We start from the raw sequence: 16,402 nt of genomic DNA, 5'->3' as shown, positions 1-16,402 counted from the left end.
CCAATCCCCACTCCTTCTTTCCCAAGATTATGATGCACCTGAGCTGGACTTGGGCACCAGGAGTTTTTGAAAGCTCCCCCAGCAATTCTAATGTGTAGCCACTGGTACAGAGTGAGAAGATTAGATGATGGGGCACTGGGAACATCAACATTAAAGGGATAGTTCTAGGTACTTTTACTGAGGAGAAGAAATGCTGATGGAGTGATGATGGGAATTTTGGGGGTGGTCAGATCCTGCAATTTGAGATCATTCTTGACTGATAAATCAAGAGCAGTTTCTATAGAGGCCAGGTGAGGGTATATGTCAAAGGTTTGAAGGGCTAGATTTTGAATAGTTCTTGGAATAATCTTAATATTATAGCCTTTTTGGAACTGTTTGCTTAATATGCTTTCTGCATGTAGGTGCATTTACATTGTACTTGGAAAGAGAAATGGACCCAGGCATTGAGAATCAAGGCCAACAACTGTGCTTTGCTTGCCCAGTTATTGTCATTCTGTCTGGGACATTGGTCTCATCTCTGAAAGCAGGAGGGCAAACTGAATGGGCTCTGTAGTCTGTCTCTTCTAAAAGTTTTTAAACTATTAATAATACAACTTTTTCTTTTTCTTTTTCTTTTTCTTTTTGAGACAGAGTTTTACTCTTGTTGCCCAGGCTGGAGTGCAATGGTGTGATCATGGCTAACCACAACCTCCACCTCCCAGATTCAAGCCGTTCTCCTGCCTCAGCCTCCCCAGTAGCTGGGATTACAGGTGCCCACCACCACGCCCGGCTAATTTTTATATTTTTAGTAGGGACGGGGTTTCACCATGTTGGTCAGGCTGGTCTTGAACTCCTGACCTCCTGATCTGCCTGCCTCAGCCTCCCAAAGTGCTGGGATTACAGGCGTGAGCCACTGCACCTGGCCTAGTACAACTTTTATTTAACAAATGAGGAAGCTGAGTTTATGAGATGTCTGTGAAGTCCATTGTTTGATCTTTTAGTTCCTTAGTACCTGGGAATGAGCTTTTTTATTATACATAAATAATAGATGGTTGTTATGGAATACTTGGATAGTACAGAAGTCAAAGATTTTTACCATTTTGGTTTGTTTATTGGAAGTCTCTTCCCCCAGTGGTTCTTGTTTCTCCATCAGTGTGAATGCACACTCCAGTGTGGATGTGAATGTTAATTTATGTACTAGCTGGATTCTACAGGAAGCAGACACAGATGGGGTTGGAGGGCAAAGGGCTTATTAGGGGAGTAATGCCTGTGACGAAACAGGGAAGGAAACATGTTTGAGTATGGGGAGCCATCAGACTGCAGCGCACACCTGACAAAGTCTCTGCCCACTCGGATTGCCTAATAGAGGAATGCCACAAGGGGTAGAAATGGCTAGGCTTTTGTACTAACTTTGCACAGTCATTGGCTAAAGGTAGGTCTTTGACCAGTGTAGAGGTTTTTAGCTTTGGCATTGTTGACATTTGGGACTAGATACTTCTTTGTTATAGGGGGCTGTCCTGTGATTTGTAAGATGCTTAGCAGCATCCTAGGCTTCTATCCCCTAGATGCTGCTAGCACAGCCTCCCTGCTATTAGTTGTGACAGTCAAAACTATCTTTAGACATTGCCTTATGTTCCCTAGGGAAGGGTCTAATGGTATATATAAATGACCCTGTAGTGGTATAGTCCAAGTTGTGGGACAGAGAGGAGTGTTTCATACTACCCTTACTGGAAAGACCTATGAGCTAGCTATTTGGCCATCTGAACTATTTAAGATGGAGCTTTGTTCTGCGGCTCCTAGAATTTTAAGCACACCTCTGTGAAACATCTTGTTAGGATATACTCCATTCTCCAAAACAATCCATAGTGTTTAAATAGAGTTATTTTTTCAGGCTGGGCACAGTGGCTCACACCTGTAATTCTAGCACTTTGGCAGGCAGGCTGAGGCGAGCAGATCACCTGAGGTTGGGAGTTTGAGATCAGCCTGACCAACATGGAGAAACCTCGTCTTCACCAAAAATACGAAATTAGCTGGGTGTGGTGACGCATGCTTGTAATCCCAGCTACTCGGGAGACTGAGGCAGGAGAATCACTTGAACCCGGGAGGTGGAGGTTACTGTGAGCTGAGATCGTGCAATTGCACTCCAGCCTGGGCAACGAGTGAAACCCTGTCTCAAAAAATAAAATAAATAAAATAGCGCTCTTTTTATTTTTTATCCATTTATTTCTTTTTCTTTTCTTTCTTTTTTTTTTCAGACAGTCTCACTCTGTCACCCAGCCTGGAGTGCAGTGGCACTATCTGGTCTCACTGCAACCTCTGCCTCCTGGGTTCAAGCGATTCTCCTGCCTCAGCCTCCCAAGTAGCTGGGATTACAAGCGTGCGCCACCATGCCCAGCTAATTTTTGTATTTTTAATAGAGATGGGGTTTTGGCATGTTGGCCAGGCTGGTCTCAAACTCCTGACCTCAAGTGATCCAGTTGACTTCCCGAAGTGCTGGGATAACAGGTGTGAGCCACTGTGCCTGGCTGTTTTCTTTTGAGACTGGGTCTCACTCTTTCCCAGGCTAGAGTGTAGTGGCACAATCTCAGCTCATTGCAACCTCCACCCTGTGGGCTCGAGCAATTTTCCTACCTCAGCCTCCTGAGTAGCTGGGACTACATGCACATGCCACCCATGCCTGGCTACTTTTTGTGGAGATGAGATTTTGCATATTGCCTAGGCTGGTCTTGAATTCCAAAGCTAAAACAGTCTACCCAGGAATGTTGTATGTTTCTAAAGGTATTTTTCCTTTGGTTGCAGGTGACACAACTAAAACAAACAAACAAACAAAAAAAAACCCACAGTATTTATGGAATTCCAATGAGTGGTAATGGATGATGCAGTTCAAATAACTAAGGTAAGAGAAATAAAACCAGAACTGTGAGGAGGCTTTTGCCAGTCAAGTAGTGTCCTTAAATAAAGCTAACATCAGATTCTTTCCTGCTTCATTTTGTTTCTAAGCTGTAAGAGTAGCTTATTTTTTACGATTACAAGCATTGTAATTATCATTCTTTAAGAAACTTCTTAACCTCATTGTGAATCAGAAACACTTAATGAGCTTTTTAAAAAGAAAGGAAGACCAAAGTCAGGCTGGGTGTGGTGGCTCGTGCCTGTAATACCAGCACTTTAGGAGGCTGAGGCGGGTGGATCACTTGAGGTCAGGAGTTCAGGACCAGGCTGGCCAACATAATGAAACCCTATCTCTACCAAAAATGCAAAAATTAGCCAGGTGTGGTGGCATGTGCCTGTAATCCCAGCCACTCAGGAGGCTGAGGCAGGTGGATCCCTTGAACCCGGGAGACAGAGGTTGCAGTGAGCCAAAATCACACCCCACTGCATTCTGGCCTGGGCACCAAAGAATGAAACTCCTTCTCAATAAAAAGACCAATGTCATTGCCCTGCCAGCCTGCCCTTGTTGAATTAAACTTCTGTGGGTAGAGCACAGATGATCTCCAAGTTTTAAGTGGGAATGTAAACCAACTCCACAGTTTTAGAAAACTCTTTGGCAATATCTGAGAAACATACATGTATCTGATAACCCAGGTATTTCAATTCTGGGTATTCACTTTTGAAAAATGAAAAATACACGTCTACACAAAAGTACACATAGAAATGTTCACTGCAGCTTTATGTATTATAGCCAGAAAAAATGAATTCAAAAACAGGTGAATAGTTAAATAAATTATGATATACAGCCGGCCATGGTGGCTCGCATTTCTAATCCCAACACTTTGGGAGGCTAAGACAGGCATGTCACTTGAGGTCAGCCTCACCAACTTGGTAAAACCCTATCTCTACTAAAATTATAAAAATTAACTGGGTGTGGTGGTGGTGCATGCCTGCAATTCTAGCTACTCAGAAGACTGAGACAGGAGAATGGCTTGAATCCAGGAGACAGAGGTTGCAGTGAGCCGAGATCACACTGCTACACTCCATCCAGCCTGAGCAACAGGGCAAGACTATGTCTCAAAAAAAAATTGATATACACTATTGATAAAATGGAATTTTATTCAGTAATAAAAAGGAACAAACTACCAGTACACACAACAACATGGATGAATCTTGTAGATAAAAGGTTGAGTGAAATAAACCAGATGGATAAGAAAAAGTAGATGTAGCACAGTTACCAAGTAAAACTAAACCATGATGATAGAGGTCAGACCCATGCTTCCTCTGGCGGGAGGTGGGAGGTTGTGACTGGAAAGAGATATGAGAGAACCTCTGCAGCACTGAAAAGGTTTTACATGTTAATGTGTTTATATACATACTTTTCTTGTGGTAAAATATATATGACATTAAATTTATCATTTTAACTACTTTTAAAGTATGCAATTCATTGACATTATGTACTTTCCTGTTGTGCAGCCATCACCACCATCCATCTCCAGAACTTTTTCATCTTCTCCAACTGAAACTCCATATCCATTATACACTATCCCCATTTCCTTCTCCCCCAGCTGCTGACAACCACTATTCTACTTTCTGTCACTATGAATTTGACTATAATAGTTACCTCATGTAAGTGGAATCATATAATATTTGTCATTTGGTGACTGGTTTATTTCATATAAGTTTATTTCACAAAGATATCTTGTTTATTTCACATAGGATGACCTTGTTTTCAAGTTATCCATGTTGTAGCATGTCTCAGAATTTCTATTTTATGGCTGAATCATATTCTGTTTTATGTTTATATTACATTCATTCATATCCATTCATTCATTGATGGACACTCGGGCTGCTTCCATTTTTTGGCTGTTGTGACTAATGGTGTTATGAACATGGGTGTAAGCCAGGCATGGTGCCTCACGCCTGTAATCCCAGTACTTTGGGAGACTGAGGCAGGCGGATCACCTGAGGTCAGGAGTTCAAGGCCAGCTTGGACAACATGGTGAAAACCCATCTGTACTAAAAATACAAAAATTAGCCAGGTGTGGTGGCGCGTGTCCGTAATTTCCAGCTACACTGGAGGCAGAGGCAGGAGAATTTCTTGAACCTGGCGGGTGGAGGTTGCAGTGAGCCAAGATCGCGCCATTGCACTCCAGCCTGGGTAACAAGAGTGAAACTCTGTCTCAAAAAAAAAAAAAAAAAAAAAAGACATGGGTATACAAACATCTTTTCAAGTCCCTGTTTTCTTTTTAGTATATTCTTAGAAGTAAAATTACTGGATCATATGGTAATTCCATGTTTAATTTTTTGAGGCATCACCATGCTGTTTTTTTCATAGTACTACATGATTTTATATTCCTAACAGCAATGCACAAGGGCTTCACTTTCTTTACATTCTCCTTTTTGGTGACCTCCATAATTCTGAATTATATGTGTGTGCTCTTTCTTCTTAATTTTTTTATTAATAAAAAGGACAACGTATTTTTTTGCCTCTCCAATGTGAAAAATAGGAACTTATGTCACACTATCCCCCCATTTAATATTTGTATTATTTCCTGTTCTTCTTCTGTTTATTAGTTTCCTCAGACTTTTGTAACAAAACTTCATAAACTGGGTGGTTTAAACAACAGAAATTTATTGTCTCAGACTTTTGGAGGCTAGAAGTCCTGAGGGCTGTGAGGGAGAATCTATTCTATGATTTTCTTCTAGCTTCTGGTAGCCTTAGGCATCCCTTACCTTGTAGATGGCATTTTCTCTGTATCTTCAGATTGTCTTCCCTTTATGCCTATCTATCTCTTGTGTTCAAATTTCCTTTTTCAAAATAAGTACGACAGTCATTGGATTAGGGACCACCCTATTGAGCTCATCTCAGTTTGATCATCTGCAAAGACCCTCTTTCTAAATAAAGTCATATTCACAAGAACTGAGTAGGAGTTATGATTTTAACATCTTTTGGGGGACACAATTCAGCCTGGGCAACAGAGCAAGACTCTGTCTCAACAAAACAAAACAAAAACAAAAAACCCAATTGAACCCATAAAGTGTTGGTTACATTTCTGACTTTCAGAAGCACTCTTGAACCTGTTTTTTAGGTTAATTTTCAGCACTCTTTCCTTCTTTCTCATTTTCCTTTCATTTTTCATTTTTATTTTTTTGAGACAGAGTCTTGCTCTGTCACTCAGGCCAGAGTGCAGTGGTGCAATCTCGGCTCACTGCAGCCTCCACCTCCCAGGCTTAAGTGAGTCTCCTGCCTGAGCCTCCCAAGTAGCTGGGATTACAGGTGTTTGCCACCATGCCTGGCTAATTTTTGTATTTTTAGTAGAAACGGGAGTTTTGCTATGTTGGCCAGGCTGGTCTTGAACTTCTGGTCTTAAGTGATCCACCCACCTCAGCCTCCCAAAGTGCTGGGATTACAGGCATACACTACCACACCCAGCCTTCTTTCTTTTCCTTTATTTCCTTCTCTTTTTTTTTGTTTTTTAACCTGTTCATTTTTTTTTTTTCTTTTTCTCCTCCAGCACTATTTCTTGACTCACATTGTCAGGTGAGGATATTAGCACCCCTACCTTTCTGTTAGGTATGTTTTTCCTTTTAACCTGTGCATTCTGTCTTCTGAACACAACCAAGCCTTTCATGGTCTGTCCATAATTTATCTTTAAAAATTGAAAGCTAGTAAACAGTATTTACATTATTATAGCTAAGTAAATATTGTTCACTGTCAGGCCAAGCAGCATTTTCTGGATTTTTATTTCTTTCTCTGTAGGTTCAATGTCATGGACCCTGGACTATTCAAACGAGAAAATGAAGAAAAAGTGAATCTCTTTTTGAAACTATCAGTTGCTTCCAATCGTGTCTTTATATTTTATATTAGAACTGTAACTTTCTTATAAAATTTTCCCCCTGGAGTTTCTAATTTTCTTATTTATTTGCTTGTTATTATAGTTTCACTTTTCCCCAAGATCTCAGTCATACACTCTAGCCTGTCAAGGCTGGTTCAAACCATACACTGTGTCCCAAATTTAGTCTAGTCACACACTGCAGTCCAAGACCAGTTTGAACTAATTATTTTTTAGGCTATCTGCACAATCATATTCTTGGTATTTTCCTTACTGGTTTTTCTTTGAGGCAGGGCAAGGGAGGTTGGGTCCACTGATCTTGGATATCAGTCTTTCTTTTTATTTGTTTTTTAAATCTTACTAGAGGCCGGGTGCAGTGGCTCATGCCTGTAACCCCAGTACTTTGGGAGGCTGAGGCAGGTGGATCAGGCAGGTGGATTGAGGCCAGGAGTTCAAGACCAGCCTGGCCAACATGGCAAAACCCTCTCTCTACTAAAAATACAGAAATTAGCCAGGTATGATGGTGGGTGCCTGTTGTCTCAGCTACTTGGGAGGCTAAGGGAGGAGAATTGCTTGAACCTGGGCGGTGGAGGTTGCAGTGAGCCGAGATCATGCCACTGCACTTCAGCCTGGGTGACAGAGCAAGACTCTGTCTCAAGTCAATCAATCAATCTTACTAGAGTTCATTCTCAAGTCACTTACTGAGAGAAAATGTACATGGCCGATAAATTTTGACTCTGGTGTCTGTTTTTAAGACCTTCATGTTTGAGTGATGGTTTGGTTGAGTATAGAATTCTAGGTTGCATATTATTTTTCCTCAAAACTTTGAAGTCATTTCTCCATTTCTTCTTTTGTTGTTCATGAGAAATAGAAAGTTAGTTTCATATAGGAAATTTTTCTTCTTTTCTGGAAGCTTTTCTTTTATGTTCTCTGTAGTCTGGAATTCCATAGTGGTGTGCTTGGTGGGCCCCTTATTAGATCTGTGGACTCATAGCTCTCCATATTTTAATTATTTCTGTCAGCAACTTTCTGATATTGAGCTTCCTGAGTTGTTCATATAATGTTCTTATCTATTCTGTCCTCTTTAAAAAACTCTTTGCTTTTGGTTGTTTTCTTTGAGATTGTCATAACTTTATCTCCTAATTTTTTTTTCTTTTCTTTTTTTTTTTTTTTGAGGCAGGGTCTCACCCTGTGGCCCAAACTGGAGTGTAGTGGCTCCATCAGAGCTCACTGCAGCCTTGAGCTCCCAGGCTCAAGCAGTCCTCCCACCTCAGCTTCCCAAGTAGCTGGAACTACAGGCATGCGCTACTACACCCAGCTAATTTTTTTTTAATTTTTACCAGTGACGAGGTCTCACTATGTTGCCCTGGCTGGTCTCAAACTCCTGAGCTTAAGTGATCCTTCTGCCTCTGGGGACTACAAGAGTATGCCACCATGCCTGGCTAATTTTTATAACTTTTAGTAGTGACAGGGTTTCTCCATGTTGCCCAGGCTGGTCTTGAACTCCTGGGCTCAGGCAGTCCACGTGCCTCAGCCTCCCAAAGTGCTGGGATTACAGGTATGAACCACCACACCTAGCCTGCTGTTTTTTTTTTTATTGTTTTCATAAGCTAGTCTTCTCCCCACTTTCTTTTCCTGTATGAATGTTAATAGTTGACCACAGCGTTGGCCCTGTATAATCTTTTATTATTCTTATTTCTTCAGTTTTATTTAGCTTCTGCTGTGTGTTCACACATTCTTTTCTATTTACTTGATGTGTATCCCATCTTTTCTTGTGAACACTCTATAGTCATTAATGAGAGTGTGGTAGGATTTTGTGTATGGATATTTAAGAAGATGACCATAAAGTGTTTTTAGAGATGATCTTTAAAGACCGGGCATGGTAGCTCATATCTGTAATCCTAGCACTTTAGGAGGCCAAGACAGGAAGACTGCTTGAGCTCAGGAGTTTGAGACCAGCCTGGGAAACATGGGGAGATCCCATCTTTACAAAAAATTTAAAAATTAGGCAGGCATGGTAGTACATGCTTGTGGTCCCAGCTATTCCAGAGCCTGAAGTGGGAGGATTGCTTGAGCCCAGGAGCTCAAGGCTACAGTAAGCCATGTTTGCACCACTGCACTCCAGCCTGAGTAACAGAACAAAACACTGTCTCAAAGAAAGGAAAAGAAAAAAACAACTTAAAGCAGTTGATTAAGTTAAAATGATGTCTCTAGGGTGGGCCCTAATTTGATGTGACTGGTGTTTTTATAATAAAAGGAAATTTGTACATACAGACATCAGAAACAAATACACAGAGGAACAACCACGTGAGGACACTGTAAGATGGAGGCCATCTGCAAGCCAAGGAGAGAGCTCTCATAGGAAGCCAAACTTGCCAACACTTTCATCTTGGAATTCTAGCCTGTAGAACTGTGAGAAAATAAATTTCTGTTGTTGAACCCACCCAGTCTGTGATTTTTTTTTTTTTTTTTTGAGACAGAGTCTTGTTCTGTTGCCCAGGCTTGAGTGCAGTGGGATGATCACGGCTCACTGCATCCTCTGCCTCACAGGTTCAAGCGATCCTCCTGCCTCAGCCCTGCTAGTAGCTAGGATTACAGGTACATGCCACTGCGCCCAACTAATTTTTGGATTTTTAGTAGAGACAGGGTTTTGCCATGTTGCCCAGGCTGGTCTTGAACTCCTGACCTCAGGTGATCCACTCACCTTGGCCTCCCAAAGTGCTGGGATTGCAGGTGTGAGCCACCTCGCCCAGCCAGTCTGTGACACTTTTATGGTAGCCCTACCAAATGAATACAGACATTTAAGAAGGCTTGGTACATTGTAGCATTTGGTAATTATTGTGCATGTAGTTGTATTGTGCATGTAGTGCCATTATTGAGAAGAGCAGGATGGATGGGAAGCATCGAGACAAAGTACAATACGAGCTGGCTACTAACGTATGTATGATTTTGTGGTAGGTGAAGAAAGGATTTCAGAAGTAGAGTGCTTATGAAAGAAAAGTTCAACAGTGTAAGAATTTTATACCAGTTTGACTTTAACAGAGAGTGAGTTCAACAGTGAAAGATGAGGTTGCAAGTATAGTTTGGGAACCCATATTAATTTCCTAGTGCTGCCCTAACAAAGTACCATAAACTGGTGGCTAAAGGCAGCAGAAATGTATTGTCTCACAGTTCTGGAGGCCCATGGTCAAGGTGTTGGCAGTGTTGGTTCCTTCTGTGGGAGAATCTGTTCCATGGATCTCTTCTAGCTTCCAAGAGCCCCATGTGTTATTTGATTGTAAGTGATCACTCAAATCCTGTGTCTTCAAATAGCATTTCCCCTGGGTCTGTTTTCACATGATCGTCATCTTATAAGGACACCAGTCATATTGGATTAGGGGTCCAAAATACTCCGGAATGACCTCATATTTATTTAACTAATTATATCCTCAACAACCCTATTTCCAAATAAGGTCACATCCTGTGGTACTGGGGATTAGGACCTCAACATATCTTTTTTGGGGAGACATAATTCAACCCATAACAGGGGCCAAACTGTGAAGCATTTCTTATGTATCAACTCAGATATTTTCAAATCTATGGTTTATTCAGTGGGAAACCATTGAAAACTTTGAGCAGGATGAATGTAACACTTTAGGAAGACTCTTGTTGGGGGCGGTGTTTGAGGGATGTTAGCTTCACTGGGAGTCAGTAGAAGGCCTGGACCAGATCAGTGTTATGGAAAACCAGGATTCTGGGGCTCCTACTCAAGATAGCCCAAACCCAAATCTTCAGACTGGAGACCCAGGACTGATTTTTAAAAGCTCCCTCTTCACCCTGTGATTCAGATGATTTAGCCTAGTTTGGATATAACAGTGGGTGTGAGGTGATAGAGGCATGAAATGGGCCGGTGGTTATGCAAGTAGAAAGACCAGAGAGAACCTGGGAAAAGAGACATTTCGAAAAAAATAGTATGTAAATTGGCACTGTAGAGTCTGAGACAGTGGTGGAATCCTTAAGAGAAATAAGGATATCTAGAGAATAAATTGGGTTTAAAAGGGGAGGTGATTAATTTGGTTTACAGTGTAAAGTGATAGACATCTCAGCCAACACTTGGAGAATGGTGGTGTATGTTCAGAAGTGAGATAATGGAGGTGATAATCAAAACCCATCCTGAGTATGGATGAGCCTTTGTGTGGGAGAAAGGATCAGGAAGCCAGTACTGTAGATACTTCTTCCCTAGCCCCTGAAACAAATGGATTTGACTGCTTTGTCATGGCACCTGGAACAAAGGTAGCATGGCTTACCTATTGCCTTTGCTATTAACTCAGTGAAGGCAGGGACTAGTCTTGGTTTTTTATTTTTTATTTTTAAGAGACAGGGTCTCCCTCTGGTACCTAGGCAGGATCATGTATACTAAGACCATGGCATAATCATAGCTCACGGCAGCCTCAAACTCCTGGGCTCAAATGAACCTCCTGCCTCAGGCCTCCTGAGTTGCTGGGACTACAGGCATGCACCACCATGTGCAGCTAATGGTCATTGCTTTTTAAAGGCCATCATGTAGTCATCTGACTGACTGACTGACTGACCTGGAAAATCGACATGTCAACTTGAGAATAAGAACTTTTGTCTTTTTCTCCTTGCATCCCCTAACATTTAATTCAATGCAGATCCTTAATAGGACCCAAATAAAATTTTGATGTGTGAATGGTAGAAGAAGAAAAGCTTTTTTGGAGCTAAAATTGAGTAGTCATTGTATCAAGAGAACCAGGAAACAGAGAAGCTTTTGAGAAATAAGTTAACTATAACATGTCAAATGCAAGTCAAGGAGAATGAAAACTGAGGGCAAAAATTAGATTTAATCAGGAGGTTATTTGTAGATTTGAGAATGAAGGAATTAAGAACATAATGAGGTTGTTAAGGGAGAATGAAGGAATTAAGAACATAATGAGGTCATTAAGGAGAGGTAGAAAGTGAGGAAGTGAAAGCCAAGTACATCTTACACAGGTTTAGTGGTAATGAGGAAAGGGAAAAGAGAAGCTTGTAGGGCTAAATAGGAAGGCGATTTTTGTTTATATTTTAAGAAATCTGTTTAGAACATTGGTGTCTATTTGTAAACAAAGGGATATGAGGGCTAGAGAGGGAAAATTGAAAGTACCAGAAGGAAATGCATAATTTTAGGGGGAAGATCTCAAATGGCATCAAGAACATGGGCAGTAGCCTTAAAAATGATGAGGGAATCTCTTCCTCTAGTCTAAAAAGGGAGAATAGAGAATTTATAGAGGAGAGAACGGTCATGTCCTTTTGTCACTAAAGCCATCTGCCCAAAGGGAGCTTCGGCTACCGTGCTAGAAACTGATACAGGATACTGACAAAGGAAGGATGTTTTCTGCACAGCACTGAGGAGTGTGACACTCCTAAGCAGTAGTTGGCAGCCTGAGATAGGAATGGTGGAACCAGATGGTAAGAATAATCCAGGAATCAGGATGGCACTTTCTGTAGATTAGGGAGTTGTAGGTTGGGGGTATACTTCTATTCACTCTTCTCTGGTTCAGAGGTTTTATAATTTTCACTAACATCATTAACAACAATATTGGATGTCTACTACATGTTGGTTTTTATTTTAATGTTGGAAAAACAAAAAAGTAAGAAAACTGCTACCCTGAGGTTTCTGGTTTTATTGGGGAGATAGATCATGTATGTAAAAAGCAAATTTAGCTTACAGCACATGGCATCATAGACTAAGTCCCAAATGAGCAGATTAGATAAATGTCAGAGAAATTACAATTGTAACAGTACACTTTGAGGTTTCTTTCCCCATAGCTTATGAACATTTAAATTTTATCACTTATAAACATACGCCTATTTGAGAGGTAAGAAAAGTACCAAGTTGCTTTAATTTGCTTTTCTTGACTGTTAGTAAAGATGAATATTTTCATTTGTTTATCATTATTTTACTTTTTATGAATTGCCTATTCATAGCTTTTATCCATCCTTCTATGGCTGTGTTTGTACTCACTAATTTGTAAATACCTCATTTAATAAGGTTATTTAACCTTTTGTCTGTAACATTTTGCAAGTGTTTTGTTTGTAAATTGTGTAGTTTGTTCTTTTTTATGACTCAGTAATATTTTATTGTGTAAATGTACCAGTTTATCCATCCAATTGGGAAGGATATTTGTGTTGTTTCTAGTTTGGAGCTATTACAAAAAGACTACTGTGAACATGTACACATTTATTGTATGGACATACATTTTTATTTCTCTAAGATAAATGCCCAGAAGTGCCATTTGTTTTTGTCATTGATTAAATGTAATTTAATTTTTAAAAGAAAATGCCAAAACTGTTTTCCAAAGTGGCTGTAGTATTTGCCATTACCACTAACATTGTATGAGAGATGCAGTTTCTCTGGATCCTCGTAACAATTTGGCATTGTCACCATTTTACAATTTTAGTCATTCTAATATTTGTATAATAGTCTCATCATGGCTTTAATTCACATTTCCTGATGTCTAAAGATGTTAAATCTTTTTTTCTTTTCTTTTTTTTTTTTTCTTTGAGACAGTCTCACTGTGTCGCCCAGGCTGGAGTGCAGTGGTGCAGTCTCAGCTCACTGCAGGCATGTGCCACCACATCCAATTAATTTTTTTTTTTTTGTATTTTTGGTAGAGACAGGGTTTGGTCATGTTGGCCAGGCTGGAGTTAAAACACTTTTTCATGTGCTTATTTGCCATATATATAAGCTCTTCAGTGAAATGTTTCTTTGTGTCTTTTGTTTATGTTTGTTTGTTTGAGATGGATTCTTGCTCTGTTGCCCAGGCTAGGGTGCAGTGGCACGATCTCGGCTCACTGTAACCTCTGCTTCCCGGGGTTCAAGCGATTCTCCTGCTTCAGCCTCCCAAGTAGCTGGGATTACAAGCACACACCACAATGCCTGGCTAATTTTTGTATTTTTAGTTGAAATAGGGTTTCACCATGTTAGTCAGGCTGGTCTCAAACTCCTGACCTCGTGATCCACCCGCCTTGGCCTCCCAAAGTGCTGGGATTACAGGCATGAGCCATGGCACCCGGCCATCTTTTGTTCATTTTTTTTTTAAATTTATTTTTATTTTTATTCTTTAAATTTTTTTGAACACCCACCTACCTCTCCTGTTTTGTTCATTTTTAAAGGGATTTCATTGCTTTATTACTATTGCATTTACAGAGTTAAATATACTTTCTTTTAAAATTATTTTAAAATTTATTTTAATTGACAAGTAAAAGTTATATATGTATATAATATATAATGTGATGTTTTATATATATGTATATTGTGGAATGGCTAAATCAAACTAATTAACATATGCATTACTTTACATACTATATTTTCGTGGTGAGAACACATAATCTGCTCTCAGCAATTTTCAAATAAACTATATTCTTTATTTCTTACATGTGAGAGCTGAAAGTTAAAACACTGAACTCATGGAGATAGAAAGTAAAATGATGGTCACCAGAGTTTAACTGTGCTATCAAATTATATAGTCAGCAATAACTTATTGTATATCTTAAAAGAAGTAAAAGAGTGGAATTGGAATGCCCCTAACAAATGATAAATGCTCGAAGTGATGAATACCCTATCACTGATGTTGTTATTATACATTGTAAGCTTGTATCAAAACATCACATATAGCTTATAAATGTATATACCCATTATGTACCCAAAATAATAAAAAAATCAAAAATATGCTGAGATGTGCCTGAAATATTTGTGTATATATAGACATATACATATTAAAATGGTTTTTAGGTGGGTGCGATGGCTCATACCTGTAATCCTAGCACTTTGGTAGGCCAAGGTGGGCAGATCATCTGAGGTTAGGAGTTCAGGACCAGCCTGGCCAACAGGGTGAAACTCCATCTCTACTCAAAATACAAAAAATTAGCTGGGCATAATGGCAGTCACCTATAGTTCCAGATACTTGGGAGGCTGAGAAGGCAAATTGCTTGAACCTCGGAGTTGGAGGTTACATTGAGCCAAGATGGTGCCATTACACTCCAGCCTGGACTACAAGAATGAAACTCCTATGGAGAAAAACTCAATGGCAACTTAATGTTAGTGAAAACAGGTGAAGTTGTTACTTATTTATTGTTAGGCTGTGAAGCGAGTCTATCCTCAATAAGGAAAGGATAAAAGCTTACCTATGAAAAATTTCATATTCAGTCAAAATGAATACCTATCCCGCACCTTCTTTCTTGGGTAGTTGTGAATGTCAGCTCTCTCTGGGGTTCTTTCTTTGACCCACTTCTCTTCTTATTTTAGGTTAACTCCTCTACTCCCATAGTTTTAACCAATAAGTCACAAATCTAATATCTGTAATGCAGATATTCATCTGATAGGTGAATGTAGAACACCAACTGTGTGTGAACAAGATGCTTTGGGATAAAATGTGAATAAAATATTCTTATTTTCAGACCTGATATTTGAAACAGTCTTTTAGTGCAGATATAATCAAATATTCAGGAAATAGATATGAAAGTATTGTGATAACTGCAGTGAAGGAAAACCAGAGTAAAATGAGCCTGGCAGAGATAAACACAAGGGTGGTGTATCCAGGGTGGAGAGAAAGGAGAGGAGAGTTCTACAAGACAGGCATGGCCAGTCACAGAGGCTTCTAGACCAAGTAAAATAATTTGCTCTTCATCATGAGAGCAATGGAACTCTATTACAATGTGTTAAGGTAGAGAACAAAATAAACATGATATACATTTTGAAATAAACAATGAAATAAATAAGATTTACATTGTCAAGATTTACATTTTGAAAAGCTTACTTTGACTGTGGTGTAAAGAATGGATTGAAGGCCAATACTGGATATAGGTGAGGTCAGTTAGAAAGCTTTAGCAGGTCGGGCCGGGCGCGGTGGTTCACGCCTGTAATCCCAGCACTTTGGGAGGCCGAGGCGGGTGGATCACAACGTCAAGAGATCGAGACCATCCTGGTCAACATGGTGAAACCCTGTCTCTACTAAAAATACAAAAAATTAGCTGGGCACGGTGGTGCGTTCCTGTAATCCCAGCTACTCAGGAGGCTGAGGCAGGAGAATCGCCTGAACCCAGGAGGCAGAGGTTTCGGTGAGCCGAGATTGCGCCATTGCACTCCAGCCTGGGTAACAAGAGCGAAACTCGGTCTCGAAAAAAAAAAAAAAAAAGAAAGCTTTAGCAGTAGTCCAGTAAGAGAGGAAGGTAATTTGTTCTAGCATGTTGGTGGTGGAGACAAAGAATGAATGACATGGGAGTTAGGTAAGAAGTAAATGGCAGGACTTGATGATGGGTTAAATGGGCTGGTGAAGATGAGGGGGTATCAGGATTGGTTTGTAGATTTCTGGAATGCGCAGCCTGATGGTCTTACGCCATTTACTGAGCTATGAATGACTGGAGGAAGGCCAGGTTTGGAGAGTAAGATCTTAAGTTTGGGGACATCCTGAATTTTATGTCCCATGTGAGCTTCATGTTGTATAGGCAGTTGGATGTATTGGTACAGGAACTAAAGAAAAGGTCTGGGCTACCTGTTTATATTGGAACTCATTGACTGCTGGCTGGTGTTTGAAGCCATGAGCTTGCCTTAACCAAGAGTATAGAGTGAAAATAAAGGGAGGGGATATGTTTAATTTCTGAGGAGCTACCTATTTAAAAGA

General features: G+C 40.1%; 1 protein-coding gene across 4 annotated transcripts in view; it reads left to right on the top strand.

Moving 5' to 3' along the window:
• Positions 1-16,402, top strand: part of PTPRA (protein tyrosine phosphatase receptor type A) — a 176,380-nt gene that overhangs the window by 47,804 nt on the left and 112,174 nt on the right. For all 4 annotated transcript variants that reach the window (XM_012455335.3, XM_012455334.3, XM_064382278.1 and 1 more), the window contains exon 2: positions 2,779-2,875. In XM_012455335.3, coding sequence (XP_012310758.1) covers positions 2,849-2,875 — 27 coding nt within the window. In that variant the 5' untranslated portion in view covers positions 2,779-2,848. The remainder of the gene's footprint in view (positions 1-2,778; positions 2,876-16,402) is intronic.

The sequence above is a fragment of the Aotus nancymaae genome, unplaced genomic scaffold (assembly GCF_030222135.1).
Source record: "Aotus nancymaae isolate 86718 unplaced genomic scaffold, 86718_ANA_hifiasm-v0.15.2.pri h1tg000029l, whole genome shotgun sequence".
Taxonomy (NCBI): Eukaryota; Metazoa; Chordata; class Mammalia; order Primates; family Aotidae; genus Aotus; species Aotus nancymaae.
This window is presented reverse-complemented; position numbering and strand designations above follow the sequence as displayed.